Source organism: Triturus cristatus, chromosome 6 (genome assembly GCF_964204655.1).
Source record: "Triturus cristatus chromosome 6, aTriCri1.1, whole genome shotgun sequence".
NCBI classification, from domain to species: Eukaryota; Metazoa; Chordata; class Amphibia; order Caudata; family Salamandridae; genus Triturus; species Triturus cristatus.
In genome coordinates this window covers 900520838-900546195 of record NC_140589.1, presented here as the reverse complement: position 1 = coordinate 900546195, position 25358 = coordinate 900520838, and the positions used below count along the sequence as shown (strand labels likewise).

At 41.5% G+C, this 25358-nt stretch overlaps 1 protein-coding gene across 2 annotated transcripts in view; it reads left to right on the top strand.

The window, feature by feature from the left end:
* The window catches only part of LOC146820763 (MFS-type transporter SLC18B1-like), a 709940-nt gene that overhangs the window by 563692 nt on the left and 120890 nt on the right, over positions 1 to 25358 (top strand). For both annotated transcript variants that reach the window (XM_085611552.1, XM_085611553.1), the window contains one exon: positions 21603 to 21677. In XM_085611552.1, coding sequence (XP_085467678.1) covers positions 21603 to 21677 — 75 coding nt within the window. The remainder of the gene's footprint in view (positions 1 to 21602; positions 21678 to 25358) is intronic.

Genomic DNA, 25358 nt, shown 5'->3' with positions numbered 1-25358 from the left:
ACAAGCAAGTGAAGTAGAGATTGGATCACATGGAACAGCAAGCAGTGTGTTTATAGGTTGATCTAGCCGATCCATTTAAGGAGAGGACATATGAGCTGTTGCTTCTAGACCACTGAATAACACAGGTCATGACTTCGTCCATATTTACAGCTCATCTTTGCCAACCAGAAGACCAAATTCATGTAAACCGTTCAACCACATCTCAGAGGTACAGACTGGTCCAAAGTCCTACACTTCATTCGCAATCAAAGAGACAAATACAACTCATTATTTGCTGTGGCCTAACCTTTAGATGGCTTTTTGAAATCAGTCTAGGAGCATTTATGCGACCTTGCTAGTGGGTCCCATTAGAATACGTTTATAACTTTGGCCATTGAACCGATTTAATTTCAGCAGTTTTCTCCCCATGCAATTAGATATTTGGATAGTCCAGAGAAAGAATTTCTATTACTGTTGACATGCTGCATCTCATAGATATAGAAATGGAGGATGTATGCTCTGGCGGGATCCACAATGGGCAGAAGGTAAATGTCACTGATCATTGAAGAGGAGACATTGCAAAGCAACTATTTGGAAGGTAATCGAGAGATGGTTCCTGTCCCATCCTGATGCAGTTCAGAAGGCTGATCTAATGAAAATATACACCATAGGGATGCCTTACATTTTGCAGGCCAGGCTATTGGCAGTACCACATTTTCAGTAGGCAGATGGGGGCATGAATATGTCCAGGTAGACGACAGGTAGTTGCATAAATACATTTCGCAACAACAGGTTCATGACATTCGAAGAGGCTATAACGGCTTTTCATGCTAGTTCAGGTCAGATTCTGCATTTTAGTAGTGTCTCAATGGCTGCAAGAGTCACCTTATGCACGTCCCCATTGGTACCACACATTCAATTTAATGAAAGCAATGATGGATCTACAGTTGTATAGGGGCCTTCACAACACTCCAGGGCGCCCAACGTTAAAGGTAAACAGCAAATTAACAGAGTTTGCAGGTTGGTGGTCATAGAAAAAGATTGGAATTAAGTCCTGTTATTTTTTAAGTAATTTCCCAGCAATCCCAGGCGTTGCTTAATACGATACAATGCACAGGATGTATGTAAAGGCAAAAAAAACCAAAGTGTGCCTAAAATATGGAATTTCTGAGCCAAAACATTTAAATATGGCCATGTCCCAAATGTTTGATGTATACTGGGAAAGAGTTATGAATATGTACGCCCATGACACCGGGCTGAGAAACATATTGGAACCTAATGCCTTTTGGAACAAAAGCTGTTCACTGGAAATGAGCTACAACTTTTAACTTGATGCTGACAAGGGTAGAATGGATGAGCACCGATTCACTCACAATAGAGTAATGGATTAATGACCGACAGGAGGAGGTACTCACAGGGAAATGCATATGCAGCAGATATGATCAGATCAGAGTAGAGGACGTTTTTTCAAAATGAAGAACTGTTATGAAGGACTTGCTATACCCACTTGACACAATACCGCCACAGACAGAATGACAGGGGAATTACTTGATACAGGCAAACAAGGCAATTTTGAAATTACTTACTGGTGAAAATATGTAAGCTAAGCATGGATGAAACAACAGAAGGAAAATAATCCTAATAACTGGAATTGCAATAGGAGGCAGTGAATTTCACAATCAATAACTTGTTGTGGGCCCTATTAGTCAATCATAGTAGCCGATCTAATCATTGAAGAAGTTGACGTGTGCGCTCTGTAACTACCCTTGAGTCGACAGATATCTGATATTGATGATTTCTTTTTTTTTAATTATGTAAATGAAGATGGATAGATGATTTGCTTATAAACCAAATGTTACATTACAGATCATTTTAACTAAAAACGTGGAAAGCATGGAGCACTAGGAAATACCACAGGTGATGGAGGTACACTGTCACTGTTAAAGTCATTCGTAAACTCCATTGATTAATAATGGGGCTGCATACATTTACATATATTTGGATCCTTCACAAGTGACTTTCCAGATGATCCCAAAACCAGTAATATTTGCAGAGATTTTTCATTGCATGAAAGGAGTGTTATCAAGGCTATCAAAGGAGGCATATTTGAATAGATTCGGCAGCACAATTGCAAACATAAAGTAAGCCATTTTTACTGCAAAAAAAAACTTTTATGCTAGAAAAGTTAAGACATCATAGGAGAAAAATCTATCGAAGTGATCAAAGAATTTGCCATTGTTTTTCTAAATCATGATTTTCAAAAGGCAGAACAAATGAGTGCATTGACAAAAGAAAGGTTGGAAGATAGCAGGAACGATTAGACACAATATGATGGAAACAATGGTACTTATTTTCCTTTGCGATCTGAGTGGAAAAAAGGAAATTTTATGCAAACAAAGGCCAGGAAAAAGCTGCACTGCTGAGCAAATATTTTTATTAAGTTATTTTAAAATAACACATTCCTATATGTCAATGTGAAACTACGCACATTTTTTATGAATATTTGATAGAAGCTAGCAAAAATAAAATTAGATAACGAATTGTGGCCAGGTGAACTACACCTTAAGATAATATGTAAAATTAGGGTCGTAGTACCCTGACATTATACTCTCAGGAGGGCCAAGAGGCCGCCATTTGTTTTGCCCAACTCAAATCGTCAAAGCTGCACTTCTCAGTGGTCAATCATTGCCCCAGTGAAGGCTGGATTATGCAAACTCGATTTACCCAACATCCCATACGAAGCTGGTCTCCTGCCGTCTGCTGATGCAGGGAGGACCTGGCTTGGCAATTCAGGCTGGACTGTACCCATGAGGCACAGGGTCAAAACTGATTTGCATATGGCCAGGTCTAAACTGGGGTGGCATGATGAGCAAAATAATTATGGATTTAACCCAGATCTCTTGACTGGGAGTGAATGTTTTGATTTGTTCTGCATTCCGTCCCTCAATTCTGTGTCTTTTGCTTTCTCGCCCTAAGTGCGCCAGGTATGCCCAGACGTGGGTCCTGGGCTCACTGTGCCACTGGAATCTAGCTATCCTGGCTGAAGAGGGGTGAAACCCCTAAACCTGTCCTAGGATGCTTGTTTACGGTCCAGGGAGGACCTGGCTTGGAAGTTCAGGCTGGACTGTTCCCATGAGGCACAGGGTCAAGACTGATTTGCATATGGGCAGGTCTAAAAATGTTGGGTGGCATGGTGAGCAAAAGAATTATGGATTTAACCCAGATCTCTTGACTGGGGGTGAATGTTTTGATTCCTTCCATCAATTGTGTGTCTTTTGCAGAATGCTGCTAATCAGCTAATTTCGGGGTTCCCCAGACATGAACACAACAGTGATAATTGTTCAGAAGGCAATATACCAGAGAATCCCGAAGTCTTCACTTTGATGTGTAAGGATTTTGCCCTTACCTCCTCTGCGCCATGGTTGGTCACAGGTTCCGCTGACTCCTCTGTGGCTTCCTTGTTCTGCTGTCTCCCGCTGCACAATGATGAGTTTAGGTTCGAGGATACGTTGGCATCCTGGTGGAGGATGATCATTGTCTTTCCCCACAGACATCGGCTTGAATTGGGCCCACCCAGGGGATTGTGGGTATTTTCTATTCCCACATGCAAGCCTCTCATAAAGCCTGCATGAAAGGGAGTTATAGTATCTACAATACTCCTTAACACCATCATTATATATTTGTGTTTATATTCATATCTACAAATGCATAAATAGTATCTGAGTAGCAATACTAATATTGATCATAAATGATTTATATTGTATGCTTTATTTTACTTCCCAACCCAAGATGGCTGAATGTCTTCGTGACTTTCTTATTTCCTGTTTGAAACTCCATGAAGTGGGCTACATTGAGCCTAATTGTGTCACATTTGTGCTTACTATATTGCTTGCTCACCGGGCTTTTGGGTGTTCTCTAGTTCCTGCCTCGCTTACTACTTTTCTTCTCGTTGCTATTTAGCCTGACACTTGGAGGAGTTGTTCTGGTCTCCAGTTTTTTCCTTCCTGCTGGATAATATTTTTCTGGGGCAACTCTAGACTTACAGTTTCATTCTGGTGTCTGGGCTTGTTTCTGGAGTTAGTAGACTGTTCCTAGTCACCAAGAAGTATCTACATTCCGAGCCAAAATAACCTGCTCTTGACAGGTTGCAACTCCATCAAAATCGCAAAATGGGTCAGGTCTAGGAATTATTAACTGCAGCAAATGATTTGACTCTCCAAGTACAAAACGTGACCACAGAAAATTCCACTTTATGCCAATCACTTCCTGTCTTACAACAAGGTACGTTGGAACCTCCTCTGACTGATTTAGCAGAATTTAAATTTGAAGGAACCTTTGTGGACACATATCAGGTTTATTTCACTTTTAACGCCCATATTTATGCCAGCCATAGATCCACGAATTTGATTTATTGTAAGCAATACAAATGGAAATTCCTCGGTCTGGGCTATGCTTTTAGGTTGTGATGCTAGTCCACTTCTGGACAATTTTGCAACCTTCTTTCCAAAATTCAAAAACATGTTTGACCATCAACATCCAACGTATGTTTACCACGAAAAGATTTTTGAACTCAACTGTGGTTCCATGGACTTGCATACTTTCATCTCCAAGTTGAAAGGCTTAGAAAGAGAAATTATTAGGCCTGACTTGGCTCTGTTCACTTTATTGTGAAAGGAATTCAAGGATGAGTTGAGGGACAAACTCGCTAGAGTTGCTAGACCAGCATCCCTCGAAGACCTTATTCAACTTACCCTCCAGATCGACAGACCCCTTCAAGGAAGGCAAATGGAATGTCAAAAACAATCATAGTCCCAATCCCGTCAAGATCTGTATTTAAGAAACCATCTAAGATTTCATATCCAGAAGATGAGCCCATTCAAGTGGGTTTTACTAGATGTCCTCTGACTAAGGAAGAAAGAACAACAACAAAGCGATGTAAGCAAAGGTTATGTTTATACAGTGTTCAGATAGGTCATTTTCTGAACTCTTTCCCTGTATGTCCTGGTTGTCATCCTAGGAAGTCAGGAAACTAGAAAGCCTGCCCTTAGTGCAGAGAGTAGAAGCAAGTATTTTCGAGACACCCCTGCCTTCTCCTCTGAAATCTTCTAGCTTTGTTCTGCTGCAAGCAGATTTACGATTTCAACTCCTCTTGTGGACTGTAGAGCCTCCAACGGTTTTATGCATATTCAGTGGGATTCAAACCATCAGAAGCTGTTGATGGGACATTAAAGGCTTCTAGTCTAGTCTCTGAGGAAACTCAGGCTTAATTTCCTCTCCTCCCTATCCAAATATTTTAGACATCAACTGGCTTGCTTGGCATAATCCTAATATAAATTGCTCTGCAAAAAGTTGTTCCTGGGCTCAGAGTTTTGTGTTTCTTATTGTACAGCTAATCGCCTATCTTCTACTAAGGGTTCTGAAATCCTTTCTAGTTGTGTCACTCAGTCGCTTGGACAAGTTTCTGAAATTCCTTAGATCTAGAATGACTACCTCAACATGTTCCAAAAGACAACTACCACGGAACTACCACCTCATTCACCTTTTGATTGTGCAATTGAAATCCTACCTAAGGCTGTAGTTCCCTATGGACACATCTTTTCATTGTCTGCCTTGGAACAATTGGCTCTTAAGAGACTATCTTGATGCAAATCTTGAGCATGGTCTGATTAATTCATCCAAATCCTCTATGAAGCCTCTTTATTTTTTGCACCAAAGAAGAGCTCTACAGAACTTCAGTCCAAAAGACCATCTATTTCAAGTTAAAAAAATCCTAAAGATTCTAAGGGAGAATAGATTGCTGGCCAGGCCAAAGAAGTGTTTTTGGAAAGGATTCCTTAGAGTAGATGGCCTGTGTTCGTTCATCTAAAAGAATAGCTATGGACTATTAGACAGTGCAAGCCATCCTAGATTGGCTCATTCCTTCTTCTGTAAAGGAAGTGCAAACCTTTTTAGGCCTGGCAACTTTTTACTGGAAATTTATCAAAAACATCTCCAGCTAGACTCCCTGATCACTGATCTACTTAAAAAGAACAGGACCTTTCAGTGGGATCTCCATGCTACCGTGACCTTCAAAAGCCTTAAGAAATAGTTTATTGGGGCTACTGTCTTACAACAACCCGATTCCTTCAAGTCCTGAATCACAGAATTCCGGGATCATAGAGAAAGTCATTGTTCCTCAAGCCAAAGTTTTCTTAGCCACCTCCATATTTCTTGATTCAAATTGTCAAGAAACCAAATGTATTAATATCTATGACCTAGAAACACATCTCCTTTAATTCTCATAAAGAATACAAAAGGTCTGATTTTTGTAAATAACAAACTCCTTCTTCCTTCAAAACATTCACAAAAATTGACAGTTCAACTGTGCCATAATTCTTAAATCTCCAGGCATAGAGAATGAAGAGTTACTGAAGATATAATTAGAAAGTTACGGTCGCCTTCTCTTCGCCACAATGTCACAAGATTTATCAACTCTTGCAAGGTCTGTACCCAAAATAAATCCAAAACACAAAGAAAAGTAGGATCATCATTGAACCCTGAAATTCCCTCATACCTTGGGGAAGCATTTCTACTAATTTTACAGTAGATTTGCCGCCATCTAAGAATTGGCACCACAACAATGGTTACAGTGGACTCATATACTCAAATGGCTCACTTTTCTGCTCTAGTCTTTCCAAATTGTCACCTGCTTCGGGACTGGCTGACATTTTCTATTCTGGCATATTCTGAATTCATGGATTCATCCAAACACTTATTCCTGACCCTTACTATGTGTCTCCCCGTGTCATGAACTTGCCATCCAAAGGGTACTGCTTTTGGATTTCACCCACAAGCTAATGGGCAAATTGATAGGTTAAATCAAACACTTGAAGAGTTTATAGAGTGCTACATTTCTGATGCTCAAGACAACAGGAAGATTCTCCGGTCTGCAGCAGAATCTGTTTACAGTAGCTCAAAACCTACTTCCAAAATGATTTTCCAGATTTTACACCCTAACTGGGTTCAGCCTTAAACCTTCCCAGGCTTAATAGATGCAGATGATCAAGTACCCGCAGTTCAGTATTAATTGGAAGAATTAAAGAAGGTCAGAGAAAATGTATTTCAAAATAAGCAAAACGCTAAGCCAAACAAAGATTACAGGCCAATCATTATAGGCGGTCAGCTCCTACTTACAAGATAGGAGACAAAGAGTGGATGGTCACTATCTATTTACCTCACTGAATTTGTAAATCTAAGTTTTCCAGTAATTATAGGGCTTTTGAAATTATAAGATCATTAATCTGGTCACTGTACAACTCAAGCTTTCCCTTTCCAGGACGGTTCATCTTTCATTTTTTCCCTGCAGAACCTTACCTTTGGGACTGTCTGTACTATTCAAGGGAAGCTTCAATATTTTATTGACTGGAAGGTGTATAATCCTTGTGATCATCATGGGAACAACAACAAGTAGAACAAGTTTATGATCCCCTTTTGGTTACACAATTTTATTCAAAATTTCCCCATAAACAAGGTTCTCCTGAGATAATGCAGAGAGTAAGTATTTTACTCTAACCTAAGCCACACAGCAGTTGGGTGAGGGGTTCCGCTGGCTCCTCTGTGGCTTCCTTGCACTGCCGCCTTCCATCGCACTCAATGATTTTATGTTTGAGGAGGAGGTAGCATCCTCACAGGGGGGCCATCTTTCTCCACCTGCATTGGCTAGAATTTAGCCAACTCAGGGGATTGTGGGTATTTCCTGTATGCAGGCATCTTAGAACTGCTGCATGGATGAGAGTTGTAGTATCTACAGTACTCCTTGATACCATAATTATATATGTGTGCTTATATCTGTACATACAAATGCATAAATAGAATTTGAGAATCAATATTCATACTGTTCATAAATTAGTTGCATTGTATACTTTATTTCACTTCTCACTCCAAGAAGGCTGAACTTCTTCCATATTGCTTCCTTTCCTGGTTGTCACTGCAAAAAGTAGGATTCAATTGAGTCTAGGTGCGTCACATATGTGCTTGCTAGATTGCTCACTCACCAGAATTCTTTGCTTCTGCAGTTCCTGCTCATGACTGACAGTTTAACGTTTATTGTGGTCTCCAGTTTTTTTCTTTCCTGCTGGACATTATTTTCTGGGGCTGCTTTAGACTTTCAATGTCATTCTTCGGTCTGGGTTTATTTCTTTAGGTAGTAGGCCGTTCCTACGTACCTGCTCTTGATATAATGTTCTGCAACTCAAACAGGTCTGGATGCTCCTGAAAACTATTTCTCTTAGTGCTTCCAAAAGCTAAAACTTTGATTTCTTGATACAAGTGTTTTTTTCTGGCTACTCCAAAATTATTGAACACCCTGCCTCTCCGCTTATGTTGTGAAACAAACCTAGCGATGTTTAAAAGATCACTGTAAACTTAGCATTTTAGCAAATTATTTGATTGTTTTCTTTATGTAGTTTGTGTTGTGTATGGATTAGTTTTATGGGGTGCAGGTGTTGTGTTGTATCACAGCACCAAGAATCCTCACAAACACACAGTTTCCAGATATAACACATGATAAGTCTGTTTATTTGCTGAGTCAAGGCATGCTAGGTGTTGGAGTACTTAAGAAGAGCAGAAGTTTTCTCATTTGAGAAAATAAAATGGGCAAAAGACTAGCAATTGTACTGCCTGCAGAGCTGTAAAGGAAATTAATGGACACTCTTCAAGGTGTCAGGAAAATCAATAGAAAGAATTATGCTAGAGTACTTTGTAGAATGTCTTAATAACTGGTGACTAATTTTACAAGATTGAACTAATGCAAGTAATATTTAACATATTTTGGAGTGTGTGATTGAGGATTAGACTCAAGAGAGAGAAATATTTGTAGTTTAGTAACATATCTAGCAGCTGGAGTTTTCCTTCAGTGGCAGCAAGAAGACTATCCCCATCAAGAGGTGATTTTGTCTCAATAGATACCAGGCTTCAGCAGCAAAACACTCCTTGGCCAACGTTTGGAGAGTCTGTAAGACACACTGGAAAGTTTGAGAAAAGACAAGCTGGATAGTGAAAACAAGCATATTATTTACTTGGTATAACATATCATTTGTATGTGATTGTATGGAGTTTTTCAGAAGTCAGAATCCTATCTGTGATTTCACAAATTCCCAAGTAGGTCTGGCATCTAGTAATTCACAGCAACTTTATAAACACTAAAAACACAAGCAATATCATTTTGTATCATTGTTCATGAAACATTAGCAGCTGTGAACAAAATGTTATTTTATAATAGTATTATGCCAACATAAACAATCCCTTCTGAACCAATGCTCAATAATCACATGTAGGAATGAAAGTCCTTTCAGGGTTATGACAGTTGTCCAGAACGACTCCTTGCTCTACTGTTGTGTTTTACATTGTACTTTTCCAAAACATAAGATGTTTGAGCACACTGTAGGGATTCCACATTGGTTTGTTGAATCCTCTAGCACAGCACAAAGCTACAGTGGACCGTAAGTATATCCTAATCTGTGGGTACTCGCAAACATTTCCTCGGAGGCTGTAAAGTACTGTCTGTGGCATGCCACAGGGCCACACCGATGCCAGCAATGCGAGTGTTAGGGTGATGAATGGTGGGCGTAGGGAGATCCAAAGCAGATGCATGGTGTGGACAACAACCTGAGCCTTCACGTGACTTCTGTCTGCCACCAACGCTCTAATCTCATGCACCAAAAATTTAAGTCAAAGCATTAACTTCTAATGTAAAATATGAGAGAGAAAGAGATACTCAATTGTTGGTTGAATTGCAAATTTTGAAACCCGAAAACCTGTTTTCAGTCATGGCTTCCTCCAATTGACGAAATTGTGTGATCCTTGGCAATTAGTTCATTTCACTTTGACTCCTATTTCTCCATTACTACATATGAGAACCCCTAAAAACATATGAGTTAAGGATTTGTGGTGTACAAAAACCATCTCTTGTGCTTTATTTAATAATCTATAATGTTGTTTCAATTATATAAAACCCAGGGCTACCCACAAGGTGCACTTGACAAATGACTTGCCTCTTGGTTCACCAATAGCATTGTTTTCAGAATGGGGTAACATTAATGTTTCTATGATAAGGTTTCAAAACTGCTAATAAATGCCTCTAAATGCAGTGACATAATCTGATCTACTAAGGTAAAACGCTCATGCGTGTTAATAACATACACATTTTTGAAGTTTACAGAGTTTATCATGTTTTTACATGTTTAGTGCAAGCTATCTGTAAAACTAACGGTGTTCCTCAAGATAAGTTGTCTAGGACATCTTCTTTACCCTTAGTTTAGTTAACGTGTAAGTAAAGACCTTTTTGCTTCACAACTTTCTGAATGTTTCTGCTCTGTCAAGTGAACAGAAGCCCAGTGCTGCTGTTTACCAGGGGGCCTCAACCTCATATGGGATACTTGGCCCATAACTTCCAAAAGAACACCTCTAATGTCATTGTTGATATTCTGGGGAATTATCTGGAAAAATGTTTTGTACTCTTTTTCTGTAAATATGAAGTAAGAAGGTAACTCATCCCCCATTGCGTCCTTCCTTTCCACAAGAGCCTCCTCTAATGGAAAACCTTGTAGTTACCTTCACTTCATCCTGAAACTCAACAGCATCTGCTGTGAACAGAACCACGTACTAGAATCAAGGCATCATGCTGCAATTAATGTGCTTGAAAGTTCCCATCCATCAGCACCTGGCTCTTTACAAATAAATGTATGTATAAAACAGAGTTAATCACTTGAGATATGATCAGCGACGACTCCTACAATGGCGGAGGAGCGCCATCCCACTGCCTGGCTCAGAGCCAGCAAATAAAAAAATAAAACCATGTTCTTGCACTGTTTTATTTTTTATTAGCCGGTTCTGAGCCAGCTTGTGCCGCGAGGGGCCGGGCATGAGAGGGGGGGGGAGGAGTGCTATGTGCACTCCCTAAGTGCGCATTTGTGTTTGGTCGGCCGTCTCAGGCCAACCAAACACACATGCGCACTTAGGTTTCTCCAGCCCGGCTGCATTGAGCAGCCAGATTGGAGAAAAAGCACCGACTCCCTGGTCTGAGTGGACCGTCTTTTCAGCCCACTCAGGCCAATCCCAGTGCTGCTCTCATCATATGAGAGCAGCACGGGGATTGGATAGGAGTCTGTCCCAAGGGCTGCTGGGACTAGGAAGAGGACAGGAGAAATGATGTGACGCTGGAGGCGGTCAGTGGCTTCAGGTAAGTTCTTTTTTAAAATATATATTATTACCAGCACCCCGTGTGTGATCCCTCATACTTCCCGTCCCGCATCACCCCCACCAGTCCACCACATGTTGATTGTGACAGCCACCACTGGATATGGTAGGAACATTTCAATACTCCACAGGTGAAAATACATTCTAAAAATAAAGTAAATTCATGTGAATATGTGGGTCTGGAACAAGCGATCCCAAAAATGTCAGTTTTAGGTTGAGCGTAAGCATACGACCTCTTGTACACTTTAGTATACATATATCTCTGTGGGCCAAATGCCATTCATTACTTCTCATTTGTTTGTTTCAATGTCCTTTAAAAATGCTTGCCTACTAGTGGTCAGTCCTGCCTCTTTGTCCCTCCTTTTTCCTCTAAGGAGCAGGGACTTAGTACGATATCATTACACTGTGTTCTGTTGATCTGCTCGTGGAGGGACTATTTTATCATGTTTTCAACCTCGGGTTACACTGTGGCTGCTCAGACCCATAGCTGCTTACAATTTATTGCAGCATTAACCCTCTCAGCCCCTTCCATGTGGCTGGCATTCTTTTGTATTCTTCCTGAAGACCGCTCCCAGGCTGGCTTGGATTGCAAGCAATTAATTAATTATTGTGGTTTTAAGTCTAAGACTGCCTCCTTTAATTTCCTTTAGAAACAGGCAGGCACAAACGTACTGCAACAGCATGCCATCTAGCTACTGCAGCTCTAAATCATGTAAAAAAAAGTTAAACCACTGCTTAAAACAGCCATTATTTCAGCTCCATTACATCAACGCTTAAAATGATACTTTAATATGCATGCTGCTTGTGTTCTTTCCTACCCTACAGGACCTGTGCTTGGCTGCTGGCTGAGGGGTTGGAAGTCTCTACTCTTGGTTTAGAACTGAGGCCAAAATATTTCTTTCTGGAAGAATGTTACCTGTAAATGTGCATTTGAATGTAGTACAATAAATAAATGCAGAACAAGAATGCAGGGCCTGCACATGGGCGGTGTGATCGCACTGGATACTGACTTCAGATTAGAGGGGCCGTGTTTCTGAGTTTCTTGCTTCTAAAAGCACTCACTGACACATTTTAGGCCTCACGCAATTCCAGACAATAACAATGTCAAGATAACTCCATCGATTAATGTTCTTGCTGGAGAGATGGAGATGTTTAGTGGAAGATGTTTTGACTCATTGCAAGGTAGCAGAGGGTTAATATTCCGGCTGCAAAGAAAGTGTACCATGCAGAACACAAAATGCATAAAATGTAAATAGGGCAGTGAGTTACTGCTTGTCAGTTACTTGCAGCTGATACGTTAAAATCCTAACCTGAATTTATAACTGTCATCATAGAACTGCATGCACCTCAAAGTATAGATTAGAGCAGATATTTATGTTGCAAAAAGGGTTCATCTGGGTAGAAATCGGTTCTTTTTATGTAAGAGAACCCCCAATTATGGTGTGCTGTTCTCAATTCTGAGTTTGTGCTTCTGGGGCCCAAGCACCCTTTAGCAATGCTACCTATCAATATGCATGACTTGTGACGCCTACACCCTGAAGTCCTCTGTCTTATGTAACATTTCCTTTATGCTAATGTATACACATATGATTGATTGCCTCTGTGTAATTTGTGTGTGATGCAAAGTGATTTGACACCCTACACTGGTATGAGTGGTGCGTTATAACTAATTAAATGCCTCTGAACATTAGTGGTTATGGAGCCTTAAGGAACACTATTAAAGGGTGGTAGTGATGAAGGAATCTGTAACACTTAGCCTTACCTCAACATCACCTCAGCACCACCTCAGCATCAGCGCAGCACAACCTCCTCATCAGTGCACCACCACCAGTGCAGCAACAACTCAGCATCAGCGCAGTACCAGCGAAGCACCCCCTTAACATCACTGCACCATCTTAGCTTAAGCACAGTACTATCTCAGCATAAGTGCAACACCACCAATGCAGCCACTCCTCAGCAGCAACTCAGTACCAATGCAGCACCACTTCAGCATCAGTGCACCACCACCTCTGCAAACTACCAACTCAACATTGCTCAGCACCACCTCAGAACCAGTGCACCACCGCAACCTCAGCGTCACTCAGCACCACCACAGCATCACTCATCACCACCTCTTCATCACTCAGCACAGCACCACCTCCTCATCAGTGAGTCACCACCAGTGCAGCACCAACTCTGCATCAGTGCAGCACCACCTCAGCATCAGTGCAGCACCATCTTCGCATTAGCACAGTACCACCTGAGCACCACCACCTCAGCATGAGCTCAGCCCCATCTCAGCATCAGCACAGCACTGCCTCTTCATCAGTGCAGCACCACCTGAGCACCAGTGCAGCAGCACCACCTCAGCATGACTCACGTCTACCTCAGCATGACTCTGCCTCACCTCAGTACCAAAGCAGCCCCACCTCACCAGCAACTCAGCACCAATACCGCACCACTTCAACATCCGTGCTGCATCCCCTCAGCAAAGCACCAACTCAACATCACCACCTGAGCACCAGTGCATCACTCAGCACCACCTCATTATCACCTCAGCATCACCTCCTCATCAGTTCACTACCAACTCAGCATCAGTGCAGCACCACCTCAGCACCAACGCAGCACAACAAACATCAGCACCATTTTTGCAGCAGTGCACCACCACCAACACAGCACCACCATAGCATCAGCAGAGCAACACCTCAACACAGCACTAACTCAGCACCACCTCAGCACTAGCACAGCACCACCACCTCAGCACTAGCGCAGCACCACATCATCACTCAGCACCACCGCCGCATCACTCAGCACCACCTCAGCATCACTCAGCACCACCTCAGTAACACTCAGTATAAACTCCACACCAGCACAACACTACCTCAGCATTACGCAGCACGGCCTGAGTATCATTCGGCATCACCTGAGCATCACATCTGCACAAGCACACCACCACCTCAGCCCCACTTCAGCGTTACTCATCACCACCTCAGTGTGTGCTCGAAATCTGGCATCTGTTGATTCTCGCCCGTCCACTGCTTGTGTTGTAATTCAGGTACTATTTCTCAATCTCCACCCTCCTATTGTTTATGTCCCTTCAGTCATAACACAAAAGCTATAACAAACAAGCATTACAACAGGCAGGAAGAGGTTGCCAGTATTGCAAGGACCAAAAAAACTAGAAGACATTTTTTGTTATTTTTTTTAATAGTCATTTTATTGTACATAATGTCTTTTTTAAACTCCACTACATAACACCCCACAACACAAAATACCATTCCACATACTTACACACAGTCCCACTCCCCATAATTCCAATACACTCAAAAACACATAATTACTATCCACATAATACAACTGCACATCATACCACTTAATTCAACTACACAAATCCAAACCACTCAGTTTCACACCACACAATACCATAACTAACAAGTCCAATCCAACCCACATAATTGGTACACACCACATACGTGCACTCCAATCCATAACACATAGGTAAGAGTCATTTACAATGCCAATGGCTCCAACTCTTTCCTTTTTTTTTTTTAAACACACAGATCTGATGCTTAGCTCCTACCGATTTGTTCTTCTCCGTCACCAAAAACGCAAAGCAATACACAGTTCCATGCCACACAATTAAGCTCCACACATTTCCAGTCCACACCACATAATTTAACACCAAATTACATAATACAACTCACAATTACACAACACACCACATACATCCAATCTACACTACACAATTCCACATTGTCCCGCAAAATTCAACAGCACAACACAATTAAAATGAACTACTTACCACTCTACAACAAACAATCCCACTCCACATAATGCCACTACACTGAATGCCACTTAATTGCTAGCCATATATTTCCACAGCACACCATGCCACATAATGCCACTACACAAATCCACTCCACACAATTCCACACCACATAATTACACAGCTAAGTAATCCAAACCAACCCATATAAGTTCCACTACACACCACATACATACATTTCATAACACATAAGAAAAAGACATTGCCATTTACAATGGCAACAACTCAAACAAATGTGGGACCGGTTGTATTTCCAATGCCTGTTATGAATACGGGGTCAAAGGTAATATAATGAAATTTATTTTCAGAGACATGCTAAATGTATAGAATTACTAAGCATTACAAGCAATGGAGTGTCACTGGTAGAATAATTTATGAATTACCTGGAACAGACATCAAAAAATATGGGAGTGTGAAACCAGAACTGGAGAATTAGCTGATTGGACTGTGTTGCACCACAATCTGACTAGTTGGAAATGGCCCTTTCTCTATCCATTGCTTTATCTTTGACTCTGTATCTTTATACAGTAAGTATGTCACGGTGAGCAGGAGGGGATTTTTTCTATAATCTAACGATTGACTACTCAAACTAACATCTGACTCGCATACGATTCTAAATGGAGGTTGAAATTAAAGTATCCATCATGGAAACATTAGTGTTATAAAAAATATCTTCCCCCACTGAGTGCAAGCTCGAAGGTCTTGGTGCTCTCTATTGTTATTGAGAAGACCTCTGACCCTGTTCAGTGGGACTTCCTTTACAGAGTCATTACCGGTATGGGTCTAGGTCCTAGGTTTCTGACGTGTACTAAATTAGTGTATTTCGCTCCTGAGGCCAGAATTAAAGCGGGAAACATATTAAAGCCGAATATGTGATGTTACAACGCATACAATTACAATGCATGCTTTTAAGACGCAGTCTTTACATCGCAACTACCATTACATTGCATGATTTTACAACGTATGCAATTACAACCCATTTTTTAAAACTATTATTACAACGCATACCATTACAACGCTACCATTACAACGCATAATACTTTTAGGGCAACAGTAGGGTAAGTGTTGGATAGTGTAGGGGTAAAAATTACTATTCCCACTCCAGTGAGTGCAACTGTAGGGTAAGTGTTGGATAGTGTAGGGGTAAAAATTACTAATCCCACTCCAGTGAGTGCAACAGTGGAGAGTGTAGGATAGTGTGGGGGTAAAAATTACTATTCCCATGTACTCCAAAACCCAAACCCACCCTAATACTAAAAAATCTCCATTACTTAACTTATAAGGCATTGTAATGCCATGCGTTGTAATGGTATGTGTTGTAATGGCATGCATTGTAGTGACATGTGTTGAAATGACATGCATTGTAATCGCATGCGATGTAAAGGCAGTTGCATTGTAATAGTTGCGTTGTAAAGGTAGGTCGTTGTAATGACAGCGTTGTAATGGATGTTTCCCATTAGAACCATGCATGGTCGGAAGGGAAACGAGACAGGCATGCCCTGTTTCTTCTGTATTATTTTCTCTAGCGAAAAAACCCTCTGATAGTAAGGCAGGGGCACAGCTATCAAAGGCTTCGGACAGATGGCCACTCACTGTACATCTCGTTGTTTGCGTATGATATGCTGTTATAACTACAAGTAGCGGAGATGTGCCAGATGATGTGTGGACGCTACAATCCCAGAGAAAGCACCCGGGTGTTGTCAGGGTGTTTAATATGTGTTGATATCACCCAACAGTGTTGTGCAGCCCAAAACTCAGTGGGTCTACACAGTGAAAAGAAAAATCTTGTGTGGTTTTCTAGGGGGGGGGGGCTTGCACACTTACACCAAGCACCCATTTGCATGCAATGTAGGAGTTTGGGGAATCAGAGCCCCCCATGCATCTCTGGTAGGCACTGCCACTCTAGCACTCCTCTCACAACCCCTGTTCTTTGCTGCACGACTCCCGCTGGTAAAGACTGCCACCAATGACGGGCACATCGTCAGCGGGTTGATGTCTCTTCCTACAGCAGTTGTAATCTCACCCCAGCACTTCCCAGAAGGACAGCTTTCTGCAACCCAGAGCTTAGCCCTCGCTGCCAGTCTGCAGCCATGGCCACCATCTTTACTTATTTTCAGCTGCGTGCCAGGCTCCATAACTCGCTACAGAGGCAGTAGAATCTCCTGGTTGGGTTCTTTCAGTGCCATATCACTCACTCTACGTTCCCCTAACTGCTCCATCTGTTTGCAGGTACTCTTGATATTGAGTCACAATTTGACGTTTTCTGACACCAGCGGTGACAATGATGGGAGGGTGAGGACACACACTCTATGTGAACCTGGGAGGTCGTTCTGGTGAAGGCGTGGCTTGTATGAAAAAGTATATATATGTATATATGTTGAACTCATTCACTTTTCTACCAGAAATGATCCAACATCAGTAAAATAATACAGTATGAGAGATTCCCTTGGATATCAATAATTAGGGTTATATGTGTTTACAGCCAATGGCGAATGAGGAAACATACTGAAAACAAATGGGTGAACTGATAAAGACATTGATAGAAAGAGAGTGACACTTGGAGACGCACAACATACTCTTTCTGGGATCATTCTAACACAGAGTTTTAGCCACCAGTCATGTTACCCTTAAATGATCAATTTTAAGAGATATCAGTCAATCATTTTGTAAGAGGTACTTTACGAAATCTTACATAGAGAAGCGCATTCAACCTTCAAGAGAATATGGGAAAATACTTGTTTTAAATCTTATTATATAAACACATAGGTATCCACAAGCGAGGCAAATGGCCTTGCTTCTTTTCTTGTGGATAGTGGATTGACATACACATGATGTTTCAAAGTATAAAACTGCCTCTCTTCTTCATTAAAATGTAAATAACGCAGCAAACCAATTTTCACTGAAATAGTTTTCAGTTTCAAAAAGTAATAATCGTGTTTTTTCCACCCTAATCAACCTAATCGCATTTAAACTTATATCTAAAATGCCTCATTCCTCCAGTTACACGCTTGAAGAAGCTAAGTCCACTATGTCACTCAGCAATGGCAGAAATTCCCAACTGCCTTAAATCCTGCAAGAGTGGGCCAAACATTATATTAACAACTGAGAAAACCTTACCTGGTGGTCTGAATCTATCCCTAACCAGCTCAGACGGTCTTATTAGACACTATGGGCCAGATGTATCAACGCTTTTTATGATCACAAACGGGCCGATTTGCAGAATCAGCCCGTTTGCGAGCGCAAAAATGCATTTTGCAATCTATCAAACATTTGTAATTCGCAATATGGGTAATTGCATTTATTTGTGATTACCTAAATTGTGAATGCAGTTAGAGATTCGCAATATGTGATTCCCTAAATGCAATTCTTGTAGCTATCGCAAATTGTGAATTGGCATTAACGAATCACAAATTACCACCAACTTCTAGTTGGTAGTAATTCGCTAATTAATATGAAAAATTCACCTTTTTTGGGGGTGCATCAGGGTGGCCTTTGGGTCCCCCTATCACCCTTCAAACTGCATTCGCAATTTGCGAGTACCTATTTGGTACTCGCAAATAGCTAATATCTTCCAATTAATTGAGGCCCATAGGAATGACTGTGAAGGCATTCCTTAAAAGCGAACCGCAATTTGCGATTCGCTATTAAGGAATATGTAGGATTCGCAAAATTTTAGCAAAACCCTACATACATTGCATTTTGCGAGTCTATAATAGCGAATTGGCAAAATTCGCTATTATAGAATTGCAAAATGTAATCTTGATACATCTGGCCCTAAACTCCCTCGCTATCCTGCTTACTTGTGAAGCATAGTGATGGAGTCTTGAAGCTGGTTACTTCACTTGGGGACAGATGTGTGATTGTTTTTTGCAGTCGCAAACGGGTAATTGGCCCGTTTGCAACCACAAAAAATGGTCCTGGCATGTACATACGTGTTTTTACGAGCCAGTGACTCGCAAAATAGCACTTGCTACTCTCGCTATTAAGAAGGGGTGTTCCTTCCCAATAGCGGGTCACAATGGAATGTACCATTGTTTTGCAACAGCATTTGCGTCCGCCAAACACTCGCAGTTTTTCACCTACTTCAAGTAGGTGGTAAGCCACTCACAAACAGGAAGGGGTCCCCAGGGGAACCATTCCCCTATGTAAAAGGACCACTTCCTGCCCTTAAAAAATGCATCCCGTTTTTAAATGCATCCCGATGTCCTGTAAGTAAAACAAGCTGAATTAAAAAAAAAAAAATAACTTTTTGATTTAAAAAGTAGTCATAGACATGTCCTGCTGACCCCAGCAGGCCACCAAGCCTGGGAGTGCTAGCCATTCCTAATGGGGTCGCAAATTGCACCTGCCTCATAAATATTAATGAGGCATGCAATTTGCGACCCCATTAGGAAAAGCAAACAGTGTCAGAGACACTGTTGCACATTCCAATTTGTGAGTCGCAAAACGACGCAATCTGCAATTCAGAGTTTGGTTGGGTCGTACATCTGGCCGAAAGGGTCCTGGTATGCCTCATCCTTGGATATTACCATTAACACAATCTGTGTGATTTCCTTCATATCACCACTGCCTAAAAATTCATCTTTGACTGTTTGATTGTATTTGGTCTGTTCACTAAATCGAGATTGAATAATGGAGAAGATACTTGCCTGGGAATTGGGAGACAAGAAATGCTGCACATCATGCCAACATTGTTATTAATGTTGTTTCAACAGTTTCTGACCTGACCAAGATGGTTTTCTGGTCGAACTTGACCGATTAAAAAGGCTCTATTAATTAGCAATGCTGTTTGCACTACGGTTAAATACGGTTTCTTTTTATGCCATTCATGGTTGAGCTGGCAAAAGTGTGTGTGGCTTTTGTTCTTTGATCTTACAAAATGTTAGATCGGAACAATCATGAAATCATGAAGCAGTACATTTCCTCTGATATAAAGCACAGAGCAAGGATATTTTTTTCGACATTTTCGAAGTAATGCTTTTTAATATGCTAATATTTTGATTTAGCTGTGTTCCCTGTTTGAAAAGATATAATGTATGTGATTGAAGCACCTAAATCCATTTTCTGTTCTATATTCAAGTATACATTATTTACTGTGATTATGTTTCTGGCTAGAAATATTTACATGTAAACTCTTGTTGTTGTCAGTTATAGGAGTAAGTCATCCTACTACCCAAAAAGATACAGTCACAACTGTTAAAAAAATTAAATAATGAAAAATTATGATATACTATAAAAGGAAGAAGACAGAGTAAGAGTATCTTCAAGCTACTCAGTGCTACTATTGTTGCAACTGGTGCTCCGTTTGTACCAGTTGTTGCCTGAATGATCACTGGTACTTTATGTATGGTTGTAAACATTTTTTTCACAAGTAAAGTTACTGCGAAGCAGGTACTTTGCTGTTACCTGAAGTACCTACCGACTGGCAGATAAATTCAGCTGAGCATGCTCAGTTGGTTGTAGACCATGCTTGTGAAACGTGCTTCTGTCTGGTCTGTGCCCACCTGAGCTTTGCTCTTGGTGCCACCACCAGCCAAAGAGCAATCCCTATGGCACTGGTAACACCATCCATATGCTCTGTTAATAGCCGCAAGGCACCTGTGTGTACGGGCCACTTAGGGGTTAATTACGAATCTGGAGGTCCATGGATCTCCAGACTCAAGGAGGCGAGAGGGTGACAGTCTCCCGACCGCCCTATTACAATAAGGGTGGTCAGACTATCATTGCCCACCGCAGCCGCCAGGGAACCGTCGGTCCCTGGGGGTGGTGCGGCAGTCAGGATGCAGTAATATGCTTGGTGGGACTGCATATTACAAGTTTCCTCTCTGCCACGTTTTTATGGTGTAGAGGAAACCCCTAGTGACTCATCCCCTGTGTGCATGCACCCCAGTTCCTGCAAGACATAGACTTTACAGTGCATGCTGTGCCGGAACTGCTTTTGACGTTCCCATTGCTGTGCTGCCCATTTTCAGGGCACCGCCGTGGGAACGTCAAAAACAAAGCCCACAAGATAAGAGGAAACTCCTAATCTGGTGGGCAGCCTGCCCAGGGTTTGGTGGTGCGACGGCGGGGCAGACCCGGGGTCACACCCCCAAAGTCATAGTCAGGCCCTAAGAGAGCACAGTGGTCTCAGCTCTAGCCATTCAAACCAAATTCAAACTTAGACACAAAAGGCTTGATTACGACTTTGGCGGTGTGAGGCACCTGGGGGCTTGTAGGGCCCCCTTTGTTTCCTGTGCACCATGGTTTTCATGGCAGTTCCACCGCCATGAAAACAATGGCAGAGAGGAAACTTGTAATATGGTTTGTGGGACTGTGGCGGTCCCGCCAAGCATATTGCTGCCTCCTGACTGCCGCAACACCGCGAGGGAATGGCGGTTCCATGGCAGCTGCAGAGGGCCAATGGTGGTCTTACTGCCCTTATTGTAATAGAGAGGTCGGGAGATCGCCGCCGCCTCGCCCCCATGAGTCTGAGGGTCTGTGGAGCGCCACACTCATTATAAGCCCCTAAATGGCTTTACCCCTATTCTACAATGTGTCTTTCAGGTTATAGGATTCACTTATTGCATTTTTCTCTTTACAGTGAAAATGGATTTCAGGAAGGATTAGGCACTCTTGGTCTAGTTTCTGGGCTCTTCACTTCAATGTGGTCGATTGGGTAGGTACAAAATTACTTTGCTTTTATAGTTGTTATTTATATGACTCATGTTATTTAGATGTTTCTACCACAACACGATCCCTACACAGTAGGTAACTTCAGTGTTATTTGCCCATGCTCAGGTAACAATTTTGAAAAACAAATCATTTACAGCAAATTGTGGAAGACTTATTTTTCATGTTCCTAGAGCAATTAATTGTCGGGGATTTGATAGTATTTATTTTCCATTTTAGTCTTGTCACTTTCTGTTTCGTAGTTGATGAATTTCCCATGCAAGTCTAGGGCCATATACCTTAATTGCTGTCTTAATTCTTGATTTAAATGCGCACAGCTGTGTCTAATAGTGTTGGAACCACACTGGTGCATAAATTGTATGGAATTAAAGTTTCTTCTGAGATATTCTTCAAGTGTGACCAGACAATCAGGCCATTCGTACTGAACAAGAGACATGAAAATATATCTGAAGAACAAAACTGTAGTCTATAGCCTCAGACGTTGGATAGCCACACGACCTACTGTAGAGAGTGGATTGGGCAGAATCATTTGACATTGAGAATACAACAACAAAAGGTTTAGAGGGCTACAAAAGTCAACTATTGGCAAGCTCATGATTTCACTTACAGGAGATGGATGGCACGTGTCACTGAGGTAAGTAGGAAATAGGTTTGGGTACCACGCACTCGACACTTTTATTCAAATGTAGTGAATCTGGTCAAATCACCATGATTCTTCAACTGTGGCCTCCAGGTAAAAAGGTTCCATGATTCATAAAACCTTACATATACCTTATTGTCATCAATCATGAGACACATCCCCCTGGCATTGAGGGTACATGATGGATCTTCCTGATTTCAACGCAAAAGAGCTTCAACAAAAAGTGGGTCTATGCTTCTTCTTAGGTAGCAATATTTTCTTAGGTAGCTATATTTTCTCTTTTTAATAAAAACACATGACTGGATTAAGAGCTGTCCACTTTGCTAATTGTTAGATTTTGCAGCTCCTTATCCAGTTGCACCATTACACTGATTGTTTAGACTCCTGTTTCTTCTTCCTCCTTTTATAAAGTGTATTTAAGAACAATAGGCACATTTATTAGACTGAACAAAGATACATACTTTGCAACATCAGTTTTATCTGTTCAGTCAGCACCCTCTGAAGTGTATTAGGCCTTAAATTTAAAGTGACCTGGATTTCTAAGAGGAATGTATGCTATTGAGAAAAAGTAAAAATCAAACAAAGTTTATAATACCTATGTATATTATCACCTTGGCTGTGATTCTAAAGCGTTTGTATGGTGTTGCAACATAGCCAGCTATATAATACTGGTAAAACCTCTGGACAATTGTGAGTTGAAGATTTTTCTGAGGAAGTAAAATATGAGCAGGGCGACTAGGGATCATGCCATGCACTTATTTTTGGTTTGTTCAGGGATAGATACAATGTGCATTTAGTGACTGACAATTGAAAATAATAATAAACTGTGCTCAAGCAACACCGCAACCTCCAGGATACAAGACCAAGACTCTCACGTTTGATACTTAGAAAAAGAATGTCACAACATGGGATGCCTGTTTACTCTTTCTCACTCGCTCACTGCCACATTCACGAAAGTATTTCCATTCTGGCTTTTTACCTGTTAAATTTTAGGCACAATATTTTGTCACGCCCATCACATGGCCAAAATGAGATGGTATGGTGGCGGGAGAGAGAAATTGTTACGTCTACTTTACCTGTTGTATTTTAGAACTTTGACAGTCCCAATGTAAACCTAAAAGCCCTTAAGTTAAGTTTTTTCCCATTAAATTCTTTAAATGTTTGTAAAGATACAGTACATCAGTGTAGATAAGCAATAAAGGTTAATTATTCAGGAGCATGGTTGGTTCTCGACCAAGATGACTCTCTGAAAGTGGCGCTCTCCCCCCATCTGCTAGCAATTAATCCCCATCCTGCCACATCTGACAAGTTTTTCTGCTGCCTTCTCCTCTGGCCATATTCAGAGCCTCACAGCTGGCAGGCATCTTGTGCATGTGTTGGGTTGCTGGCAGGAGTGGAGATATGTTGATGTGAGCTGTAGTCTGCGCAGCAGGTCCCTTGGCCACAGTAGAGCGGAGCTTGCTGATGATGGTCCTGTTTACAGAGATAGGAGGACTCCTGAACCTCTAACTTAATGCAGTCCTTTCAGATGAGGACTGAACTTAGCAAGATCTGGGCTGCCATGAACCTTATTGTTTCTCAGAGTACTAAGGTCTGGAATTCCCTTTGTGCCTCCAGCTCCATCGTGAGTTCCTCCCAGGTCCCTCCCACTCCATGCGGGAAGCAGGCATTGCAATGAGGCTTTCCTGGTGGGACTCGTTCTCTCTGATTAGAACTTTCTCATTGAAGGTGCTGTTCCCCTACTGTGGATAGAAGACACACGCCCTCTTTGGGGTGCTACTAGTGATTTGGGTTTTCCTCATTCTATATGGACTGCGATTTTCTGGAACACATGGTAAGGCCTTTGGGTCTTGACTGTACACAAAGGTGATTGAAGACCCACTTAGGCACAATAAAAGTGGACCTACATGATTAATCTGCACTGCCCATGTTTGCCAGGGCCGTGGGAGCTGAAATGTGATTCACTTTGGTGCTGTACCTAAAAGAGAACTGGACAAACCTAGTGCACCTCGGGACATCCCAGAGTTCCTTGTTGGTATTGGCATTGCATTCAGGCAGCTTATTTTAACTGGCTTTCAGTCTAACCTTGCCCATCAAATAGGAACTCCTGTGTTGCATCGTAATGGGGAAACAAGCAAGGCAAACTTGCATTTATTCCAAGAACAAACACCAGACTGGCCGCTGAACCTACTGAATAAACTGAGTCACCTCATCAGATATCAGAGACTGCAGCTATTAACTGTGATATGAAATCACCCCTATAGGAGATGAAAAATAGCCTGAAAGCTATTGATGTTAAAACAGAATCATTGTCAGGTTATCTATATTGGATGTATGATTACTCAAGAAACATGACAATTCACTAGAACAAGCCAAATGCTGATTTCTGACACTTGAAGATGGTACAATCAAATCCACTGACGACATGCTGCGTATAGTGAAAGTACTCACCATAATAAAAGACAAAAACGATGATCTTGAATTACAGTCCAGATACAACAGTTTATGGATTATGGCTATTCTGGAATCCCCTGAAAAGGACAAATCTGAACAATGCCTTGCGTACTTGTAAGTTGGCTCTTGGGATCCAGCCAGGTGATCCATATTGGCCTGTATGAGTGTGACTCCCAGAAATCAATGGGTGGACACATTTCAGGCAGTATTCACTAAATAGTAGGAAGAATAAAGGGGTTACAGCACAAAATCATTTTGAAAACAGGAACCACACCCCTTGCACATACAATGCATAGAATACCATTGTCCAAGGGAGATTGTTTGTGCAGAGAATTGGATAAACTGTTAGATGTAATGTAAACTATTGAAGGCACAGTAGGGCTCTCCTGTTGTTCTGGCAAACACGAGCAAAACGTATTTGTGTTTTCATGTGGAGTTGTTTGACTTTAATCAGAACATTAGCATTAATAAATAACCCTCCCTAACACACACAAGATGTTGAGTACTCTTGAGAGTGCTTCAGTGTTCATCAGAATGGCTATGTCGGCTGCTTATCACAGGGTCGTGTTGTGT